General features: G+C 40.1%; 1 protein-coding gene across 2 annotated transcripts in view; it reads right to left on the bottom strand.

The window, feature by feature from the left end:
• POLR3B (RNA polymerase III subunit B) overlaps positions 1-24,841 on the bottom strand; it is a 134,932-nt gene that overhangs the window by 74,839 nt on the left and 35,252 nt on the right. For both annotated transcript variants that reach the window (XM_006170360.3, XM_006170361.3), the window contains exons 11-12: positions 19,851-19,970; positions 15,954-16,088 (exon numbers count right to left, since the gene is read on the bottom strand). In XM_006170360.3, coding sequence (XP_006170422.1) covers positions 15,954-16,088; positions 19,851-19,970 — 255 coding nt within the window. The remainder of the gene's footprint in view (positions 1-15,953; positions 16,089-19,850; positions 19,971-24,841) is intronic.

Genomic DNA, 24,841 nt, shown 5'->3' on the forward strand with positions numbered 1-24,841 from the left:
AAGTTTGGGCCCCCGATAACAAAACCCTCCCCCCCCCCCCCAAAAAAAAGATAAAAAAAGAAGCAAACAAACTTTAACTTATAAGTTAGGCACAATAAGAGATTAACAACAATAAGTGATATTAAAATATAATGACAAGACTATACTGTGATAAAAGCTATGTGAATGTGGTCTCTCTTTCTCTCAAGGTATCTTTTTTGTACTGTGACCACCTCTTTTTGGACCATAGTTGTTCACAGAATATAAATATATGACATGGGGCCAGTGGATGTCATAATGGCTATGTTGCTGGACTCCCATGTTGTTGACCATGGTTCAAGTCCTGGACCCAGTGGCTTACTCACGCCAGACGTGTGTGCGTGCGTGCCCAAGATCCTAAGAGAAGAATAGAGGAGAAGGGAATGCAGCATGGCCATCCCCCTGGTGGGGGGGGGGGGATTTCTCATTTTCTCTCTCTCTTTCTGTCTCTCACTCTCTGTCTTTCTGGCGAGTGCACGCGCCCTATAGAAAAAACTCTCCAATCAATCAATCAATAAATCAATCAATGACACTAAAGGTTTTGTTTTCTATCAATAAATCAATCAATGACACTAAAGGTTTTGTTTTCTTTCCAGACTTGTTTGTGTTGCCTTTTCATTAAAAACCAAGTGTTTCCTAAGATACATCCTAAGGAAGTACTGTGTGTGTGCATGTGCACGTGTGCACATAGCCTTGTGTGTGCATGTGAGCGAGAGAAAGCAGGCCCTTGCACACTCATGCACAGTTCCTTGAAGTGTCCAGGAATAAGTTTGATTGTACCTGCATTTTCCCCTGTAACTAGGAAAACAAAAGAAAGCTTAACAGCAGATAAGACATTGCTCTAGGCTTCTTTAATAAACTTCACATCTCTATAAAGGCTTTGATTGAAAGCCAGCCATAGTGGCACATGATGCTAACACACTGTGCTCTACAAGCTGGGACCACATGGAAGCCCAAGTTTGATTCCCAGTCCAAGATAAAGGCCAGGCACAGTGGTATGAACCTGTAAAATCCCATCAACTTGGGGAGGCTGAGGCAGGAGGACAAGTTCCAGGCTGGCCTGGGCAACACCGTGAGTCCCTCTCTAAAAAAACAGTCGGGCACAGGGGTGCATGCCTGTGGTTCTAACTGGGAGACTGCGGCAGGAGGTGTCCACAGTGAGACCCTGTTTAAAACACAAACAACAAAATGAAAAACCAGGTGGGAAATTACTTAAAAATGAACAAAATATATTGGGGCCAGCAGGTGGCATGCTGGTTAAAGGCTCTGGACTTCCACATGGCGGACCGCGGTTCAAGTCCCAGATCTGGCGGCTTGCTTTCTCTCTCTCTCTCTCTCTGTCCCTCTCTGGTCAAATTAAAATAAATAAATGGATAAAGTTAAATAAAATAATTCTAAAAAGATTAAATAAACAATTCCTTTTAAAAATGAACAAAATATATATTTCTTAAAATTCAATTTGACAATATTCCATGTGCTTTAAACTGTGCCAGATATTGAGAATAAGAGCAAAGATGATATAATTTCTGAATTCTGAGACATTCCACTTAGACAAATGTCAGACTTGTATATTATACTGACTAGAGACCTGTTTAATTCTGTAAATAGCTATACACTAACGAGTCTGCCATTATCCTTTATGCCATTCTGAGGCGTATCCCCTACTGCAGTGCTTTTATGCTTGTTGATTTTAGCAAACACAGTGATCACCTGGAGGAACTGCTGCAACACAGGCTGCTGCCCCCGCCCCCGAGCCCCCAGGTTCTGACTTGGCATGTCTAGGATGAGCCCAAGAACGTGCACTTCCGATAAATTCCTGAGAGATGCCAGAACTGCTGGGGGGAGGAGGGCACTGTGAGAATCCTGTCCTACTGAATGTGAGTTTAAACTCATCCAGATACACATATGGGATATCCCAAATGGCATTATTTGTAACAACAGAAACCTACAAACCATACAAAGAATACTTAGACAAACTGTGGCATACTCATAATGGAACAATATAAAGCAATGAACTCAAACCAAAAATAAACTAACCATAACATCATGACTGAAAATTAAACAAACTACTAGGGTGTGGTTCCCACTTACGTAGAGTTTCCAAACCAAGACTATTTAGGAAGGCACAACTAGGTGACATAATTTTAAAGAAAAGCAAGGGTGTGAAAGAAGAAATGAGTTAAAATTTTAAAGATTTCATAAAAGCCAAATGTAGGCTACCATGAAAGTTTAGAGTTCTCGAGAGTCCCAAACACTAGAGGAGTCTGTGCTCACGAAAGACTGGAGAAAGGCAGAAGACCTGAGGAAGACCCCTCAGCCGGAACACAGGCAACAAAGTCCTGTCTACTTCCCGGGACTCCCTTGCGTATGAAATAAAACCTTTCAATTACTGAGCAAGGGCGAGGAAACCCTCCTGCCCAGCAAAGTCCCAAGAGGCAAAGGTAAGCTGCACTCAGAGAAGGGTAGAGGTGAAAGCTGCCCCTGAGGGTGGAAGAAGCAATCCCCCACTCACTCCCCACTGTTCCCGAGCCTTGCTCCTGGTAAGCAGCACCAGCAGTCTCTGCTGGAGAGGGCCAGCAAATCCTCCGACCACCGATTCCAGGAACAGTACAATGCCAGAGGAAAGAGGAGGAGAAGTAAAGCCATCTCTTCCTGAGAGAGGAAACCTGTGTGGGCCAAGGATTCTACACAGACACACAGCAGGGGTCAGACACCAGAGAGTAGGGCAGGAAATGGGAAGCTTTCCTTTACAATATGGGGGAAAAGGAGAGGATGCCTGTTCTCACCACTACATTCAGTTCATTGGGACAATAAAAGAAATAAAAGATTATATACCAAAAAGGAAGAAATAAACCTGCCTTTAATACAGACAACATAGTCATCCACATAACAACCCAAAAACCAAAAACCAAACAAACAAAAAAACACCTACCAGAAACAATAAATAGGTCTGCAAGCCTGCAAAGACACAAGGTCAATAAATAAAAACCAACTATATTTAAAAATCTTACTGACAGGGGGCTGGCAGGTGGCGTGGAGGTTAAGGGTGCTGGACTCCCACATGGCTGACGATGGTTCGAGTCCCAGACCTGGTGGCTTGCTTTCTCACTTTCTCTCTGTCTCTCTCTGGTCAAATTAAAATAAGTAAATAAATGAATAAAGTTAAATAAAATAATTCTTAAAAAAAGTTTCTAAAAAAATCTTACTGACAGAAATGAAAGAAAATCTAAATAGGAGAGTTGTACACATGCTCATGGGCTGGAAGACAAAGGATTATTTAAATGTCAATTCTCCCCAAATTGACCTATAAATTCAAATGCAGTCTCAATCAAAAGCTAGCAAGCTTTTATTTAGTGAAAATAAGAATTAAAAAATTTAAGCAAAAACATGAAAATTTCTAAGTTTATAATGATACTAAGAATAAAACCCTTCCCTATCCACTTTAAGAGAAAACAGAAGGGTGAAAGGTAGTGGCTGGGTCTCGTTTGAAGGCTTTTTATCTAAAGGGAGGCCGCGCCAGTAGGAAAGTCCAGGCCACACTGAGAAGTGAAAACTCACAGAAAGACTCAGCCTTACTGGACTGAAGAATCAGAAGAAAAAGATGTGAGCTACTAGATTTGAGTAAGTGGAGTGTACAGGGGAATTTCCAGAAAGGTGAGAACCCCAGGGAGGAAAGCCCAAATGATGTATGTAAACCCTGCCCAAATCTCTGGCTGACCCTGTAGTATATACTGCGAGGTGTGGTCCAGGTCCCTCTACTGACCCACATCTGTGAATGCTTGATGAATAGAAAGAATAAGCATAAGTGACACTGTGACTTTCAAGTCTAGGTCATTAAGGTCATTGCAGTGTCTGTCTTGATCATGGAAAACACTCTTTTGAGTCCTGAGCCACCTGGATGCCACAGCACTGGGAAGGTCAAGTCCTAGCTGGGCCCTGCCTTGCAGCCTCCCCACTGTCCTCCAGAGTACCGCCAGCTAGCCTCCATCAAACCACGTGAGACTGAAGAATCGAACAACAGAGTGAGTCCTGCCTGAAATCCTGACCCACGGTGTGAGGTGTAATGAAATGCCACTGTTTGGGGATTGCATATGATGCACTCACAGATAACCAAACCAGTTATACAAAGTTCACAGAAAAATCAAAGTCAAAAGTACAAAAGAGCAGACATACTTATACTTCTCCAATGAGCAAATACAACAGATACTGCAAACATTAAATTCCCCGGCAAATCAGTTGTATTCATTTTTTTCCCTTTGGAAGCATTACTTCTTTATAAAGGAAGAAAAAAAAGCTCATTATATTTGTAATTTAACTAACAAACCATTAAAGGAACATAGGGGGCATTATATGTACACTAATTGTTTTTAATACTTAAAGAGGAATTCTGAGATTCAGTAGCATTCTGAAGCTAAAGATCTTCCACACTCTACACTGACTATGCTTGTGATCGTTTATAGTCAATAGGTAGTTTTCTGACTCACAGTGAAGACGACACACAGCGCAAACAAGTCGCCTCCCCTAACAGTGCTGAAGAAAGTTTCCTCAGTGGGATTTTAATTTTATTCTTTCTCCCCTTAAGTTAGACACATCCTTCCACTTTTCTACTAAAATTCACTTTCCAAGTGGGACAGCCGGGATCTCGGACTCGAATTTAACATGTCAGAAGTGTTCTAAAAAGAAAACTTCCTCCTCTGAGAGCTTAATCCTTTCTTACAGTCAGACCCAGCAGTTTCACTCATGCAAAGAAAGAATATGGGAATGGAAGCAGGTGCAGAGGGGTGAGGGGATGAAGAAGCTCATTTCAGCAACTTCCTGTGGAAACTGGCAAAAGGAACTTGAATAAGCATCCTGAACAGAATCAAATACTCTTACCACAAAAGCTCAGCTCTATTTTAATTAGTCGCTTACACTTAGACACTTTTGTCTCAAATTATGACAAAGTTTTCTGGATCCCAGCTGAATTTACTGTAGCCCTTGGGCTCAGCCACAGGGAAATGTCCCTGATACTAAACAAGTAAAAAGTAAAAGTATAGTCAAAACTCCTAAAATTTCAATTCAAGAGAAACATGCTGTCCAGTTTGTAGAGCAGTGAAAAACTGCAAGGTCGAGTCCATAATAAGCCACCTTATGTAGGTCAAGAGTAAAATGATTAAAACGGATGGAATGCTAGTGATAATATTCAGTATCTTGTTTTGCTATATGAGGCCTTTCAGCCTGCATGAGACAGGAGCACTGAAGAGCAAATCATATTTAAGGAAAAAATGCTGACGGCTCATCAATTGATTTTCAATGAAAATGCTAAAAAAAATTAATAAAGAAGTTAAGCTGCTGAAATACAGTTTCACCAATTAGCTTAATGTCAGAGAATTCTAATTAGGCGTCTTGAGATTGCTATTTAGTGTTTAAGCCTTCAGAGTGCCAAATTCTCCTTTTCACACAAACTGGTTGCAAAATTAAAGACATTAGGCAGCCTTAATTACATTATCAGAACAGCTGGGATTAGGCAATCTCTGAAGTCAGGACGGCATTCTTTTGTCACAGGGTGGAAATCCCTGGCTTCCCAGGGTGCCATTCCATATCTCACCCATACAAAGCAAGCTGCATTAGAAACAAAAAATTTGCAGACAAAGAATAGAGTAATGCTCAGCAAATAATGAACACATTACCGAAAAAGAAAAGGTAGGTGAAAAGATTAAGCCTGAAATCGGTAGGTTTTGCTAACACCTCTACTGGCGGCTGGCCTGCCAACCCTCTGGTGGCAGGAAGACGGAGGGAAAGCTCTGGGAACCTGCTTGGCCAGTGGAGACAACTCTGTTATCTAAAGCTGAAGCACATTTATACTCCCTCATCCCATGGGGTGTGAAATTAGCAGCTATTGTTTTTACACATTTTTGCCAACACAATGCCTTTTATGTCTTTACATTGCTTATAAAGCTATGTTTTCTTGCACCTGGGAACTCTCTTTTTAATTCTAATTTTTTAAGCAACAGGATAGTCTCTCCTTTCTCCCCTCCCTACTCCATTCCTTATACCTCTGAACAACCTGCATTTAAAAATAAACTCAATTAACAGCGTGACTTTTTTTCCCTATTAAAAAACAGTAAAAATCGGGATTGATGGTAGCAGAGATCACTTCTCGTGCAGTGGTCAGTTTGAAGGTGACTCTAAAAACCTACTCACTGAACATCAATCATCAACCAAACAGCTTCCCCAACAGTGCAGACACTAGCTTTTTCCAAGGACTGAAACTGCTATAACCTCTTCATTCTAGTTGTACATTTCAGTGTGAAGACATCTGCTGTTGCATCCCAGCCAGCACCATCTCACACCTGGAACACTGCGACAGCCTCTTAGCCAGTCCACTCAGTCTGTCTCCAACTCACATCCTTCTAAACTAAAAATCAGATCATGTCACTCTTGATTAAAACCCTTCAACGGGCCAGCAGGTGGTGCAGGGGTTAAGGTGCTGGACTCCCACATGGTGGACCACAGTTCAAGTCCTGGACCTGGCACCTTGCCTTCTCACTTTCTCTGCCTTTCTCTGGTGACTGCATGTGTCCTCTAGCATATTTTAAATAATAATAATAATAATAATGATAAATAAAAACAAGACACATACACACACAAAACTCTGACAGTTCCCACTCATGTAAAACTAAATCCAAATGCCTTTCCATGGATGACAGACCTCTTCTGATGTCAGCCTCGGCCCTGCACACCTCCTTCCCTCGAGCCACACTGGCTGTACTTCAGCTCCTCCAGTCCCTACACTCATTCTTGCTTTGGGAGATGTGCACTTGCTTGGGTCTCCTGATGGAACGCGGGTGCCCAGATGATATGAGACAGGCTTCTCTCGGTTAAGTCTTGGCTTGTAAGTATGAGAGCCTGGCTTAAAATATATCACTGTTTCAAAGAGGGCTTCCCTGACCATCCTGACCAAACTAACACCTTCAATTTCACCAACACCCCAACACTCTGATTTTGGCCCGTGTGAAGTTTTTCCTTTAAACACTTAGAACTACCTAAACGGATTATTATCTAGTTCTGTTTACTTGACCATCGTTGTCTCCCCTAGTAAAACGCACACTCTTGAAAACAGGAGCCTCATTGGTCTTGTTCAGGAGAGTGAAGTGAAGATGGGGAGGGGGAGCAAGGTAGGCATTAGGCATAACTCAAAGGCATGGAGTGATGAGAGTATCTCGGAGTGTGTGGGAAGACACATTAGCTCACCTTGACATGAGATAAGGCTGCAAACGTATGTAAGAGAAAGGTCAGCAAGGATGCTGCTAGCTTTGTGAGAGAATCTCAACGTCCTTCTGTAAAGCAAGTTTTGTTCATAAATTCCAAAGAGGAGTTTCAGGGATAGGCAAGGAGTCAGAGAAACGAATTCTCTGCCTCAACCAGAGAGGCTCAAATTACAGCTGTCTTAACAATGAGACTCTAAGAGTTTATACTTCAAGCATCTTTGAACCTTTATATGAAGCTCAGGCCTGCTGAAGGATGCACCTGGGAAATGGACCTGAACTTCATCTACTCTTACAGTAAAATGCTCAGGTATGGGCTGGGATTGCTTTGTATCAGTGACCAGGCAGACTCATGGCCAGAATCTCCACAACAGACAGACAGGAGAAGGAGCCAAGAATCAGAGGAGCATGGACAATTCAAATGTGTTGGTGCCATGTTCATTCTTTACTTAATTGAAGCAATTGATCCTTAATACGTATTATTTATATGTTAAGTATTTGTTTTGTAAGACTTAATACATACATGTTATATATCATCTGTGTGCATGAAATTTTTCATAAACTAAAAGAAAACATGTTTCAAACTATGAGGACAAATTGTCCCTTCAAATGATTTCTTCTAAAATTGCAAAACCTGACTCCAAACTTGCCCCTGAAAAAGTTCCCCAAGGAAGTATCACACAATTTAGCACAAATTCACACATAGGCCTGAATGGTCTGCAAGACCAAAAGCATAACTTTAAAGTGCAGTTAGTAAAAATACTGTGTGGGGCTGGCAGGTGGCGTGGTGGTACGAGTGCCAGACTCCCACATGGCCAACTGTGGTTCAAGTCCTGGACCTGGCGGCTTGCTTTCTCACTTTCCATCTCTCTCTCTCTGTTCCTCTCTGGTCAAATTAAAATAAATAAATAAATAAAGTAAAATAAAATAATTCTTTTTAAAAAAGAAAAGAGGGAACCAGCAGTTAGCGTAATGGCTATGTCGCTGGACTTCCACATAGTCGACCGCGGTTCGTGTCCCGGACCCGGTGGCTTAAAACTCACGCCGGGCGCGTGTGTGTGCATGCCCAAGATCCCGAGAGGAGAATGGAGGAGAAGGGATTGCGGCGTGACCATCCCCCCTGGGGGGTGATTTCTCGCTTTCTGTCTCTATGTCTCTCTCTCTCTGGCAAGTGTATGGGTCCTCTGGCAAAAATTAAAAACAAAAACAAAAAAAAGAAAGAAAATAAGTCTTACTCATCTCCATACTTTATGATTGGTGTAATAATTAACAATCAGTTAACAAAAAATATTATGTATTCCCAGAGTTCCCTCTGGATAGGGGAACTGGGAAAAAGACAGAAAGGAGGGTTTGTGGAAGAAGAAACTTACTTTTCATTGTAAACCTTTTTTTTGGTAGCTGTTTGAAATTCTTTTTACTATGTGACTACATTTTAAAAGAAAAGTTTATTATGTATAATGACATTTTTTTTTTAAGAATTATTTTATTGGGGACCAGCAGTTAGCATAATGGCTATGTCGCTGGATTCCCACGTAGTCAACCGTGGTTCGAGTCCCGGACCCGGTGGATTAAACTCACGCCGGGTGCGTGAGTTTAAGATCCCTAGAGGAGAACGGAGGAGAAGGGATTGCGGTGTGGCCATCCCCTCTGGGGGGCGATTTCTCGCTTTCTGTCTCTCTGTCTCTCTCTGTCTTTCTGGCAAGTGCACACGCCTTATAGCAAAAACCTCTAAAAAAAAAAATTATTATTTTATTTAATTTTATTTATCTGTTTATTTTTAACTTGACCAGAGAGGGACAGAGTAGTGAGGGAGGTAGGGAGGGCGGGCGAGAGAGAGAGAGAGAGAGAGAAAGTGAGAAAGCTAGCTGCCAGGTCTGGGAATCGAACTGTGGTCAGCCATGTGGGAGTCCAGTGTTGATAACTGCCATGCCACCTGCTGGCCCCATATAATGACTTTATTTTAATGTACCTATTTTCTAATGCTTAATTTACTATGTTTACTATTAACGTGTTATTTTTTTTAAATCGTAACATTGTGTTATGTTTTCTTAAAATTATGTTTTCTTAAAAGGATTAAATGTTTAAATTGGTAAAACAAAAAATAACCATGAGAATAGCAAAAAAAAAGGTGTTGGGCTTCATGAGCTCACTCTAGGCCGGGTGGTGTCATTCACAGGCACAGGTCTTCTAGGGGAATTCCAAGGGAATCGGGAAGTAGCACCTCCGACTGGGAGCACACCGCTACTTTACAGAACAGCTCCCCACCTCACCATGCCCTCAATTATCAAAGACACTTGACATCCTCTTCTCATCACCACTCCACCATCCTGCTGGGACAACTCTACAGACTGGGTTTCATAAGGAGGACCACCAACATAGACGCCAAATTGCTGAAAGGTGGTTTGGCTGATGCTTAAAGATACTTCATCATTGAGACCAGCAGTTAGCATAATGGCTATGTCGCTGGACGCTCACGTAGTCGGCCTCGGTTCGCGTCCCAGGCCTGGCGGCTTAAACTCACACCAGGCGCTTGTGCCTGTGTGCCCAAGATCCCGAGAGGAGAATGGAGGAGAAGGGATTGCGGTGTGGTCATCCCCCCGGGGGGTGATTTCTCACTTTCTGTCTCTCTGTCTGTCTTTCCAGCTAGCAAAAACCTCTCAAAAAAAAAAAAAAAAAAAAAGATACTTCATCAAACTTTGTGTGTTAGCATCTTTCCATCAACCATATCATGTCTGTGGTGACCACGCTCTGTCACGAACAGGGAGTCATTCAAGTAGCTTAAACATAGGAGTGAAATTATATTTATGTCTTAAACAAATTTTAGCACTGGAGAAGAGGAATGGAGTTGGGGTGAGGCTGAGAGGGAGACATGACAGCAGGCCATGTTGGTGCATTTGGGAAGTGAAGAATAGGATATGGTGGCTAATCTGATGCGTAGTGTGAAGGAACAGAAGGAGTCCATATGATACAGAGGTCACTGGCTTTCCTGAATGGGTAGACGACGCAGCTACTGACTAAGATAGTAAATGAAGCAAAAAATATCGGAATTCCAAGGGGCTTTAAAGCAAACTATTTTAGAACATATAACTAGCTGTTATTTCAACAAACATGTGATGAGCACCTACCATACCTGTGGTATCACATTAGTTGCTCAGTTTACAAAGACGAATAAGAAAGACACAGTCTCTGTCCTCATAAACCTTCAAGTCTACTGTAAAAATGAAGGGACATCTATTTGCAGTGTACTTGGTTAGATTTTTGAAGTCTGATGGCTATAATATAATGAGATTCTGGGGGAAAAAAACATGCTTTACATGTGGTACAGGAAAAATATGAATATTCCAAGGAACTTCCCCTTCCCCAACTAGCCCCATAGTCCAAGAATCATAGTATTCGAAAATAAGGCAAGGCCAAGGTAAGGAGCATGGAGCAATAAGAAAACCCAAACGGTGGGGTTGCCCTGAGAATTCTGACTGCAGCTTAGTGATCCAGAGACCATCTGGGTTCGGTGACAAGGTGAAAGATGTGAACTTCCAACTTTCATATAGTGTTCAGGACCTTGTAAGATGGTAAAGCCCCTGGCCAGCACTATTGCCTGCTCCCTGAGAAAGAAAATACGTAACTCCCTGAAAGAAAATATCTTTTTTTTTTTTGGAGAGGGTTTCGCTATAGGGCACATGCGCTAACCAGAAAGAGAGACAGAAAGCGAGAAATCACTTCCCAGGGGATGGCCATCCCACAATCCTTCCTCCTCCATTCTCCTCTCGGGATCTTGGGCACACGCCCAGCATGAGTTTAAGCCACTGGGACCAGGATTCAAACTGCAGTAGATTACATGGAGTCCAGCGATGTAGCCATTACGCTATCTGCTAGTCCTGAAAGAAAATATCTCTAGTTCATACCCCCAGGATCTAAAATCAATTAAATATGAGTTCATCTGAGTTCAAAAACAAAGATCATTGAACTCATAAAAGAACCAAGCTACCAGGAGTGACAGTCTTCAAAAGTAACAACCACAGCAGCTTTTGAACATTCGATATTAGAATTAACTTTTGCATCCCAGGATGCATCTTATAATTTCTGATATCTCAGCCCTGTGGCATAATTCAACTGGTCATGTTGTTTTCTTTCTTAGTGGTAATAAAAGTAGTGGCACATCTTATCACTGATGGCATATTAGAGTCACTAAAATATAGTATTAAATGTAGAATAAAAATAACTATGTAAATAATGGAACAAAAAATGACATAAAATCATTCTTCCAACATTTCTGAAAGTTTAAGGATTTTTATCATAAAATGTAAAGTTAAAATAAAATAAACCCACAAGGACATGAAAAAGAATTTCTAAAATGTAAACAACAAAAAGCTCAATGGATTAAACTTGGATGAATGGACAATAAACTAGGAGTTACATTAGAATAGCAGTATACAAAATGCATGTAAAAGAACAAAGATGATAGAGAAAAGAGAAAAAAAGGTTAAGATATGGAGAAAAAAATGAGAAGATCTAAAACATGTATAACTGGCAACTAAAAGTGAGAGCAGACAGAAGGGAAGATAGACAACATCTGAAGAGAAAATAGCTGAGAATTTTTCTGAACTAAAGACATTAATCTGTGGATAGCAGAAACACACATGTATCAAGAAAAATAAATAAAAAGTATACCAAACCATATCACAAAGATACTGCAAAACAATAGCTAAAAGAACATCTTAAAAATACTTAGAGAAATAAGAGACTACTGACAAAGAAATTAGAATTAAACTCTGTGCAAGTCAAAGTGCTATAAACATCACTAATTTAACCCTCTAACTGTCCTTTAAGGTAAGAGTTTTAACCCCATTTTATAGCCAGGGAAAAAAAAAAATTGCCTAAGTTGAAATAAAAATACAAGGACCACCCAGTGGCATAGTGGTTAAGGCTGCTGGATTCCACATGATCAACTCTGCAGTTTAAGGCTCAGACCCTGTGGCTTGAGGAACATGACACACATGTGTGTATGTGCCCCCAAACTCCCAGGAGGAAAATGGAGAAGAGACTGTGGCAAGGCATACACCCGGGAAGGGGTGGTTTCTTGCTTTCTCTCTCTCTGTCTCTTTCCAGCGAGTTCATGTGCCCTACAGCAAAAAAACAAAAGCAAAAAGGAAATCGAAACAAAACATTAGCAAATGACAAAGCCTGGATTCAAATGGTGAGAGATAATAAATATCAATCTAGAATTGTGCATCTAACAAAATTCTTACTCTAAAGACCTAAACTTAAGAGCTAAAACTAAAAAACTCCTAGAACAGAATACTGGCAGAATCTTTGTGACACTGGATTTGGCTACAATTTCACGGATACAACACCAAAAGCATAGGCAATAGGAGATTAAAAAAAAAAATAGACAAATTGGACTTTGTGGATCAAAGAATATTCTCAAGAAAGTACAAAGATAACCTACAACAGAAAAGAAGGTATTTCCAAATCACATATCTGATAATGTATTTTGATATATCTTGAATATATAAAGAACTCCTACAACTCAACAATGAAAAAAAAAATTTACACCATCTGCTGGTCACTTTTTTTTTTTTTTAGAGAGAGAGACACATGTGCTCTCCAGAGAGACAGAAATAGAAAAGGAGAAATCATCCTCTGGGGGGTATGGGCATGCCACAATCCTAGCAGGTCCAGGACTCGAACCATGGTCAATTACATGGGAGTCCCACAACGTAACCATTATTCCATCTGCTAGTCCCACAACCCAAGGTCTCGAATAAACATTTCTCCAAAGAAGATATACATATGGCCAAAAAGCACAAGAAAAGATAAATTTAACACCATTAGTCAGAAAAACACAAACCAAAATAACAAAAAAAACCCCACTTATTTACATTTTGAGAGCTGAAATAAGAAGGAGCATTGTTAGATTTGCTTTGTTAGATTCAGGTGAGAAAATGAATGTACAGTGACTATTTTTTTTTTTTGATGTTCCGCACATGCCTGCAAATAATACCTACCTAAACTGCCCTAAGTACTGATTTGGGGTTACAAATAAATTTACAAACTTGCAAATATAGACTCAGCGAGCAATGAGATTCAACTATACAAACTGGACAAAATATTAGATAAAATTACTACCTGAAATGTACTGGAGAAAGTTAAAGGAAGGTCTATCAAAACAGAATGTTCTAAGTGAGTTTCTCATTATAAGGTTTTTTCATCTAAGAGCAGGCTGGTCCCTGTAACAGCAGAAGGCCAAAACTTGAGAAACTGTATCTTACTGTATTGAAGAATGAGGGGGGGGAGAGATTTGAGCTATCCCAACAGCTTAGTAAGGAAATTCCAAATTCCACATTTAAACTCTGCCCAGATCTTCAACTGACCCCTGAGATTCCAAGCAGCCTAGTTATGACTGAAAGAACTAAACAGATATTTCATCTGCTATGTGCTGAAAGGCCACAGGATTCAGATGTTTGAGCTAAATTCACTGCTTTAAAGCATATAAACACTGAACACTCTTCAGAGGAAAAGACAGAATCCGGAGTCTCCTCAATTCATCGTTTATAATGTCCATCAGGATACAATCTAGGATTATTAGATACAAGGAGGAAAAAAAAATGACCCCAAATCAAGAGAATAACTCCAAAATGACTGAGATATTAGAATTAACAGATAAAAATTTTAAAGCAGTTATTAAATAATAGTATAGTTGTGATAAATAAACAAGGAATTTCAGTAGAAAAACAGAAGGTATAAAAAATGATCCAGGGACCAGCAGTTAGCGTAATGGCTGTGTTGCTGAACTCCCATATAGTTGACCACGGTTCGAGTCCCGGACCCAATGGCTTAAACTCATGCCGGGCGCTTGTGCGTGCATGCCTAAGATCCCGAGAGGAGAATGGAGGAGAAGGCATTGCGGTGTGTCCATCCCCCTGGGGGGTGATTTCTCACTTTCTATCTCTCTATCTCTGTCTTTCTGACGAGCGCATGCGCTCTATAGCAAAAACCTCTCCAAGAAAAAAGACCCAAATGATATTTCTACAACTGAAAATTACAAATGGAAACTAAAACTTTGACTGGGTAAATATAACAGCATATTTGAGATGACATAAGAGTAAATAAACTTAAAAGTGGATAAATGTAGGGCAGGCCGGCGGCGTGCTGGGTAAAGGAGCTGGACCCCACGTGGCCGACTGCGGTCTGAGTTCAGACCTGGCAGGTCACTTTCTCACTTCCCCTTTCTCTCTGTCTTTCTCTGGTCAAATTAAAAAAATAATAATCACAAATGGAGTTAAATAAAAAAATAATTCTTAAAAAAGAAAAAAGGAAAAAATGGATAATAAACAGGCATAGCTAGGGAGTGTGGTGGCTAAGGTGGCTGGACCCCACATGGCCAACTGCAGTTTGGGTCCTGGGCTCAATGACTGGAAAAACACACCAGGCTGTGTAAGCACATGCACAAAATCCTGAGAGGAGAATGGAAAAGAGATTGTAGCATGACTATCCTCCCTCCTGGGGGGCAGGTTCTTTCTCACTCCCTGGCTCCCCAACACCTTCCCACCTCTCTCCAGCAAGCTCACACCCCTAGAGCAAATTAAAATAAATAAATATATAAACAGAAAGAATCCATTCTGAAGAGAAAAAAAATAAAAAAATTAACAGAACTTAAATGTCAAAAAGCCTAATAGTAAAACTAGACTCAGGAGGAAAGACGAAAAAGAATAATACAAAAAAGAGTAAAACCTGAAATGTTCTTATATGTGGTGAAAGGCATATGCTTATAGATTTAAGAATTTAGTAAACCCTAAGCAATAGAGAAAACCATGCCCAGGAACTTAAAAACCAAAGAAAAACGAAAGTATCAATAGCCACCAGATTTATATTTCACCCTTTGATTCAAAGGTAAATTCTGACTGAAATGTTGAAACATTTCCAAGGTGCCTTTTTTAGGCACTTGCTTACCTAGTTGAAAGGAATACACTCTCAAAACAAGATTATCATTTATCGGCTAAGTTTTAAAATAAGATCAGAGGGACCGATAGTTGGCATAATGGCTGTCGCTGGATTCCCATGTAGTTGACCACGGTTGAGTCCCGGACGTGGTGGCTTAAACTCATGCCAGGCACGTGTGCGTGTGTGCCTCAGATCCCGAGAGGAGAATGGAGGAGAAGGGATTGCAGCATGACCATCCTCCCTGGGGCGGGGGGGAGAGGGTGATTTCTCGCTTTCTATCTCTGTCTCTCTCTGTCTTTCTGGCAAGCACACACGCCTTATAGCAAAAACCTCCCCCCACCAAAATAATAAATAAATAAAAATGAGATCAGAGACATCCTCACTAACCTACTTTTACTGTGTCACCAAAACTGCCAGGGGAGTGTTTACTTGTTTATTAGGAGCTGTGCCTAGAATGTAACAGGTGTTTAATAGTTATTAACTGAATAAATGATAATCCTTAAAGTTACACTTCACTTACTACATCACAGGGAATGAAAGTAAATATCTCAACAAAAGATAGGAGTACACGCTATAAACAGACTTAAAGTAAGACAGAACTTCCACATCTAAAGAAATTCCTAAGTCCACAAGATAACAACATGATTATGCTTCATACAAAGAGCCTGTAGCCTATTAAACACCTCTTCTACCTGCCTAAAATGGATATCACTCGTCGTTAGACTTCTGGCATAAATGATTACCCACCTGTCCTGCCAGTTCCAGTCGCTTGTTACCATAGTAGTCTCTGTCGTCAACCTTATTATCTCCTTGGGCCAGGATTACCCTCCGCACCATCACTGCAGTATAGATACATTTGGCTCGGAAATTGAATTCTTTAACCTGAAATTCAGAAATTAGAGACAGTTTTTGAGAAAATGAGCACTAAAACTCAAAGTGCCTAAAGTAAAAAAAACAAAAAACAAAAAACCCAATGTGGCAACACTTGAGACAGAGGTAGAGGGCCAGACGGTAGCGTGGTGGTTAAGGATGGGTCCCATGCGGCTCACTGCAGTTAGAAAACCATGGACCCAGCAGCCTGGGATACACGTTGGATGTGTACATATGTACAAATGCCTAAGATCCCAAGGGCAGATTGGAAGAGAAGTCTGGCCGTCCCCTCTGGAGGGGTGTTTTCTTACCTTCTCTGCTGAGCACACATGCCCTATAACAAAAAAGAAAAGTATAGGTAGAGTCTTTCATCCCCTTTAGATTAGTCTGACCCAAAGAATACAGCAGAAATTGTGCCAAGCCTATTTCAGGCCTAGCCTTTATGTAAACCAGCAATTCTCACTCTCTCAGAGCCCGGAGGTGCCATGCGCAAAGTCCAGGACACTGCTGAAGAGAGACGCTACATGCAAAAGCACTGAGGAGCCACAGTGCAAGTGAAGAGGCCATGGGATGTCCAGTCCACTTGGACCTTCAGATGACTCAGCTATATCTGTCTGCAGCCTTAGGAGAGACCTAAAATGAGAATTTTCTCCCCTACCTCAGGTTAATTCTAGTCAAACTGCAGAATCATGACAGATAAAGTTACGTTAAGCCATTAAATTTTGGAATTGCTTGATTGCTTGTTATGTAGCGATACCAAGAACAGTACTAAAATATAGCCAGGCACACAAATACCTGTTGAATGAATGAGCAGATTAACGGGTGAATTTGCTGTAAATGTTCAATTTTCTATAGTACAAACCCTGAAATCTGTATGAATGAATCTAGTGCAATTAGAAAATTGAATTACAACTGAGAAAATAATCACATTGGTTAGCTAAAATCTTAGGTAGATCCTTTTCACAAAGGTAAAAGGTAAATGAGAATGTGGCCTCAGCTTCTGCTAACTCCAAGGAATATTTCATAGACTTTTCCATAGAAGATACATGCTATCATAAAATTTCCTTTTTAAAAAATAATTATTTATTTTATTTATTCATTCATTCATTTTTTAATTTGACAGAGAGAGACAGGGTGACAGTGAGAGAAGAGAGGAAGTGAGAAAGCAAGCCACCAGATTCAGGACTTGAACCCTAGTCGGCCATGTGAGAATGTCCAGCGGCTTAACCACCATACCACCTGCTGGTCCCATAAAATTTCCTTTTTCACTTAACTTACCATTAAGTTAAATACCAATAAGATCTTTTTTTTATTGCTTATCACTATGCCAATAATTGATCAAATACTGGTTTAAGAGAACAGCAGCAAGCATACTCCTTGACACATTTTATTGTTGCTTTAAATAATAGGGTGCTATATTTTCATATGTGTTTCGAAAATTTCATTTCCTTCAAAGGAAATTTTATTTCTTCTAGCTCTAGGTAAATTTATTCTCTATGACTGAGAACTGTGGGATATGGTAAAAGAAACGTGTTTGGAATGTGGTACAAGCTGCTCTGTCATCTACAATAGTACCCATGAACAATTATATACTAAAGGTCTTTAAAAGGAAATGCCTCTTGGATTGGCCCTGTTGCCCAGGGGTTAAAGGCTGTGCACTGGGGGCTCAATCCCATGTGGCTAACCCTGGTGGTCTGAAAAATAAGACGTCCGTGTGCAGGCGTGCTCCTAGTACCTGGACAGCTAAATAGTCAACATTCTTGATTGATGCTTACAAAGCCACATGGTCTTCCATTTAGGTATACCTAATTTACTCTTGATTTTTCTGATCTTAATGTAGAAAGTTACATTAAACAACCAATTCTTCTCTTTGTATTTACCTTTCTTGTTAATGAGAATATTGGTATATTCTAATTGGTATATTCACCTTGCTTATTAGTAAAAACATTAGTATATTCTAATTCATATATTCTAACTCATTTCACTCTCTTTTTCAACCACAATTAAGTTAAAAAAAAAAACTCTAGATCTAAATTGAAATAATAAGTTAATACTACAGTTTTTCAGCCTATTCCCAGATTCATAGAAAGTGAGAACCCTCTAATCCAATGGTGACATCACTTCTTGATAAAATGGCAATAGTAGTTCAAATATTCCTTTGTGGTAAGTTAACTTGTGGATTATCTGAGAGAGGGAGAGAAAGAAGACTAACAAGTGACTTGGAACACTGAAACAGCACTGTTGTCACCAGAACTCTGGAGATCTTTTCCTAGTTCCTGGAGTCTAACCGTCAAACTTCAGTCAAAGGTAGCTCAGTATCTTCAGGGAATTGGTTCCAGGATTCCCTCAGATACAAAAACCTGTGGATGCTCAAGTCCCTTAATGGTGTATCACGTGCATATAACCTACCCACATCCTCCAGTATTCAATCATCTCTAGATTACTTATAATATATAACACAATGTAAATGCTATATAAATAGTAACTACACGTATTGCTTAGGGAAGAAGAAAATCTGTATATGTTCAGTACAAGTTGACTTTTTTTAAAAATTTTTTTCCATCAGTAGTTATTTGAAATCCTGGATGCAGAACCACAGAAGACTGACTGTATGCATTAAATCACTTAAAGGGCTTGTTAAAACACAAGTCACTGGACCTTGCCCCAGAATCTCTGATTCAGTATTTCCAGGGTAGAGTGCAAATATTTTTAATGGTAATACTGATGCTTCTTCCAGTCCAGGGAATACTCTCTGAGAATCATGGTTCCCAAGGAACTGAGAGGCCAGGGTACCAAGACAAGGACCAATGCAGTGGTCCACTGTGATCCACCTGCCTACAGTATTGAACAGGAACATACCACAGAGGCATGTGGCCTAGGAGAAATTGTCTATCACATAACCTGCATGTGTAGTAGGCTATCCTTTCTGGGTCTGTATAAGTACACTCTAATGTTTGTATAACAAAGAAAGTATCTAACAACACATTTCTCTGAATGTAGTCCTGTCGTTATCTGAGGCATGACTATATTTGGTTAGCAAGACAGTCTAACAAATAAAAACATAATCATTTAGAAAGAAGATCATATACATTAAATGGGGGTGGGGGCAGACTCCCGCCAACATGTCTGATCTCTGCTTAATGATAAATTAACAAAAATGTAAGATTATGCATTAGTTCAAGGGTCAGAAGGAAGTTCTAGCCCTCTATTGAACCACTAACCAACTAGGTGACAAGGCTCTTCTGGATCAGATTATCTTCACTGTAAGTGAAGGAGGTTAGATAATGTGAACTCTAAATTTCAAGGTACAGAAGATTCATCCAGCAAGCATTCCAAAATGTATCTTACCATTGTGGTGGTTGCACAATAATGTGAATGTACTTAATGCCAGAAGACTGTACACTCAGAACGGCAAACTTCACATTATCTATATTTTACTACAATAAAACAGTATGAGCAAGACACTGTAAACTTGTTTTAACAGATTTTCAAACATGTAAGATGTCAGCCCTGTCCTTTGAAACCATGAAATCTAGTAGCAACACAAACATATATGTGAATATAAAATATCTGTCAAAGGCTGAAAGAACCATGAGAGATAAACATGGCGGTGATGGTACAGCTAACATGTTCTGCATACAAATCAGCTGCTCATAATGGAAGGTCATTTGCGTGGGACAGTAGAGCCCTCTTTAAATTCTCTTTTAAGAAACCGCTTAAGAATCCGCAGACCCCACAGTCATGATTATTCAGAGCTGCAGAGGCGTCACTTACCGGGACATGGGTCAGAATAGTAGAAGCCAGGAGCTCTCTCGCTTCTTCTATTTTGGTTTTCTTCGGGCCACCCCCCCACATCCTTTGCCTTCTTACTTTGTTTCCTATATATTTTAATGCCTATAACAAAGCAGATTATAGTAATGTTTGAATGACATCGCTAGAGATCATTTACTAAGTATCTTTCCATATATCTATATACAAACCAAAAGTAAGAAAAAGCTGCATTTGGGCCTAGTCAAAAATTAATAATCATGAATCAACAACAAAACAATGGAACACAGTCTAATGCACTAGTTCCTATCTATCTATCTATCTATCAATCAATCAATCAATCAATCAATCATTTTTGGAGAGAGATTTTTGCTATAGGGGAGAGACAAAAAGCAAAAAATCACCCCCCCTCCCGTGGGGGATGGCCATGCCACAATCCCTTCTTCTCCATTCTCCTCTCAGGATTTTGGGCACGCGCACACACACGCATTCCCAGTATGAGTTTTAAGCAGGATCCAGGACTCAAACTGCAATCGACTTCCTGTGTGTCCAGCGGTGTAACCATTACACCATCTGCTGGTCCCACTTATTTTGTTCTCTTACTACAAAATTGATATGTGATCATTGTAGGAAATCAAGAAATACAGGTACAAACTGTGTGTGTGTGTGTGTATACATACAAATGTACAACAGCAGTCATCAATCCTTTACCCACACAGAACTACAGGTACGATTGAGGGGTAGCACTTTCTTCCCCTCAAAAAGGAATCACACTACATCAGACCTCTGTACTGGCATCTACAGGACACTGCTGAGAGAAAACAAAGTAAATGCTGAGCTATGACATGGGTTCATGGATTAGATGATTCAACAGTGTCAAAAGTAGATTTTAAAATTCTCTCTAAATTTGGCTAGGCAGAACAGAGGGGCAGAACGCAACGTTCTGCAAGGCTGATCCAAATGGAAAGGTTCTAGATTCACATCTGGGAACCGCCCTGAGTACACTGGACACATGTATACCCATGATCCAGGGCTAGCTAAAGCTGGGGTTGGTTTGTGGCTTCAAGACTCTATCAAGGGTTCTCTCTCTCTCTCCCACCCCTATTTTTGTCATTCATGGAAAAAATAAATAAAAACATTTAAAAAAATACTAAAAATCCTCTCTAAATTGACCAATAAATTTGTAATTGCTAACTATAATCTGGGCTGGTTTTTTAAATAACAAGAAAAAATTACTGATTACAAAATTTTGGTTGTTATTGGTGGTGATGGTGGTATCAGAGGGCACATGCATTTGCCAGAGAATGAGAAGGAAAACCCTCTCAACGGGGCGTGATCTCACAGCAATCCCTTTCCTCCAGTTTTCCGTCCCATCAGGATTTGGAGCACTCCTGCACATATGCCAGGCATGTTTCCAGCCACCAGGTTCAGAATGCAACCACAGCTGGCCACGCGGAATCTGTGCTACGGTGCTGGCTCGATTATAAAACTAGATTCTGAAGTTTACATAAAGTGGGCCGTCAGGTGGCATGGGGGTTAAGGCGCAGGACTCCCAAATGGCTTATCATAGTTTGAGTCCCAGACCTGGCAGCCTGCTTTCTCACTTCCTCTCTAATCAAAAAAATTAAATAATCCTTTAAAAAAAATTACATGGAAATGCAAGGGATCTGAACTAATTGAAACAATACTGAAAAAGAGAAGATGGGGTATTACCTGATTTCAACTACAAAGCTATAGTAATCAAAAAACAGTATGATACTGGGAACCAGCAGTTGGCGTAATGGCTATGTCGCTGGATTCCCACGTAGTCGACCGCGGTTCGTGTCCCAGACCCGGTGGCTTGGAACTCACACCGGGCGCATGTGCATGCGTGCCCAAGATCCCGAGAGGAGGATGGAGGAGAAGGGATTGCGGCATGACCATCCCCCCTGGGGGGTGATTTCTCACTTTCTGTCTCTATGTCTCTCTCTGTCTGTCTGGCGAGCGCACGCGCCCTATAGCGAAACCTCTCAAAAATAAATAAATAAATGAATAAATAAATAAAAACAGTATGATACTGTCCTAAGGATAGACAAAGAGATCAATGGAAGAGAACAAACAGAAATAAGCCCATACAGTTGGTTAATTCATTTTGACAAAAGCGACAAAGTAATTTAAAGAGGAAGAGAAAGACTTTTCAGCAAATGTGTTGAAACAACTAAACAGGCAAAAAAGAAAAAAAAAAAAGTAACCCCTCCCTTGCACTGAATAAACAAATTAGCTTCAGATGAATTGTTAGACCTAAATATAAAAACGAAAACTATACAATTTCTAGAAGAAACAGGGAAATACATTTCTGACCTTGAGGTAGGCAATGATTTTATTAAACTGGATACAAATACTAATAACCATATAAGACAAACAAAGCTTCTTGATAATTAGATTTTTTTTTAATTAAAATACATGGTAAAGAAAACAAATAGGGAAGCAATGAACAAAGAGAAAATATTTGCAATTGTAAATTTGACAAGGAGTTTATATCCAAAATTTTTTAAAAATGACATTGAAATTCAATAATAAGATAAACAGTTCGATACAAAGATTACCAAATGAACTGACCACTTAGCAAAGAATAAAGGACCAATAACCAACAAACACATGAAAAAGTGCTCAAAATCATTCACCATCAGGAAAATTAAAACCACAATGAGATGCCACCACACATCCACTAGAATGCTAAACTTAAAAAGACTGATGACCAAATACTGGTGAAGATGTGAAGCAATTAGAACTTACACTCTGCTGGTGGGATGCAAAATGGTATAATCATTTTGGAAAAAGGTTCGGCAGTTCTAATTTAATAAGTTATATACACAACTGAGTTTATTAATAAAGAAGAGGAGGATCATGCAGTTCTTATAACCGTGTGATAACAATATACTCTTCCTTCAGCATCTGATAGTTTTTGTCACAGGGCGAGTGCCACCATGCCCAATGTACTGTTAAAACAACTGGTTTTTACTGTCTCCGAAGAAAGGGCTGGGATCTCTGATTCTTTAGCCTGGAATCTGTGGCCCAATTACCTGCTCAAGAAATTCCTTTTCCACACTTCAGAACCTAGATCAGAGATCACCTTCTCTCAGAAGCCTCTCCTAACCCACTTCTCTTTCTGTGATATGTAGTTTCTCATGCACACAGAATGGAGTACTTGCCCTGTGCTCACATCAACCATACTTTAATGATATACTTATAGGTCTATTTCTCTCACTAGACTGTGAGGGTGGAAACATCATCCTCTTTTTATCTATCTTTTTCATGAGTAAGAGAGGGAGAGACATACAGACAGCATCCTCAACATGGTCTGGATGCCATGATCCACCCCTAGCTTTGGCCAGCCATGATTATGGAATGCATTTGCTGGCATACTCAGAGGGGTCTCCAAACACAAACCCAGAACTCTCCAGGGTGGATCAGCTCTGCAGAGTGTGCTGCTATTGCTCAGCAACCATCCAGCACCTCCTATCCCCACCCCTACCCCCCCACTTTATCTTTGACTCTCCTTGACTAGTACTGTATCATCCCGGTGATAAGACTCAGACATCAAATCTAGATCTTCCCTGTTAAAGGCTACAAGATAAAATAGGACTCTGAAAACACCTGCTGCAGTGACCTAGTAGTAAGTTGTAACTCAGTAAAACTAAAGGTTGGAGGGAACCACAGCAGATAGACTGCTTGGTTATCTCTAAACCAAATAATATTCATTAAAATTTGATCTTCTATTCCCTTGGGAAAAGGGCTAAAGATTTTTCACTTTGAGGAAGAATGGAGGAACCCAGGGGAGCAAGCATCTTTCCTGATTTGTAGCAGAAAGTCAGCCTCTCCCTCTAATACTTAGCAATGTCGCCAGAGCTTCAGTGTAAAGACTGCAGTAAGAGCCCAGCCTTTTCACAAATAGGCAGAAATGACAGTCCTGCCACATCCTAACTCCACCTCGGAAGGCAATGAATAATTTCTCCTCTACACAGGAGCCCAGGGCAATGATGATGTCAAACACATACAACTAATACAGAGTGAAAGCTTCCTGAACAGAGGAAATGGTGGAGAGACTAAAAAGGGAGATATAAACAGTAAACAAATAGACAAACAAAAAATTCCTACAGGTTTTAAGAAACTGCGTGATATATCTTCAAAAGTTGCCGTAAGAGAAAGCATTCTCGCTACATTTTCATTTAGAATGGCACTAATATTCACGTGTTATAGTTCAATGTCTCAACCACGGTAGATACATTATACTTGTGCCTCTGCATCCTTTTATAAATTGCAAATAATTGATCCATCCCTTAATCCAGCATACAGAGTACAAGCACTTTCCAAGTTAGGCTTCCTATTTGGAGAGAAGGAACATTTGTCTTTTGTACCTTAACTAACTAGACTTTCCCTCCAACTTTTCAATGATCTTATCTAATCCAATTAGCTCACATTTTCTGCCAGTACCTACTTAACAGAAATAAGTGAATGATTTTCAGATCCACTGTTAGCCCCTTCTCAAACACCTTTATGATGTTAGTGTTACGTGAGTAACAGTGATGCTGCTGTAATAAAATGCATGGTGGCTCTCACTGATGCACTGGGGTACCGTTAAAGTAAACTGCTCTTCCAGGCCATACACAGCTTTCAAGAACAGCACATCTCCCCGACTGAACCAACTATTCCTATTCACAGGGTAGATACCGAATTTTCTATTTCTTGGATACTTCTTAATGCTTTCTCTTCATGCACCTGGAACCCTTGGACAATATTTCAGTTTTCAACAGAGCTTCACGCCTAACAAATGTTTCACTTTTAACAAAGATCAAATATAGAATCTCCTAAATCCAAACGATTTTTCCTGATGCTACCAGTCAATAACCAGAAGCAACCATTGACTAATTCTAGAAAAAGAGGAAGGCAGTGATGAGAATAATCTACTGATTTATATTTTAGATTATTACAGACTTACCTAAGACAATTAACTTTCC

This window comes from Tupaia chinensis, unplaced genomic scaffold, assembly GCF_000334495.1.
Source record: "Tupaia chinensis unplaced genomic scaffold, TupChi_1.0 Scaffold148234_1, whole genome shotgun sequence".
Classification (NCBI taxonomy): domain Eukaryota; kingdom Metazoa; phylum Chordata; class Mammalia; order Scandentia; family Tupaiidae; genus Tupaia; species Tupaia belangeri.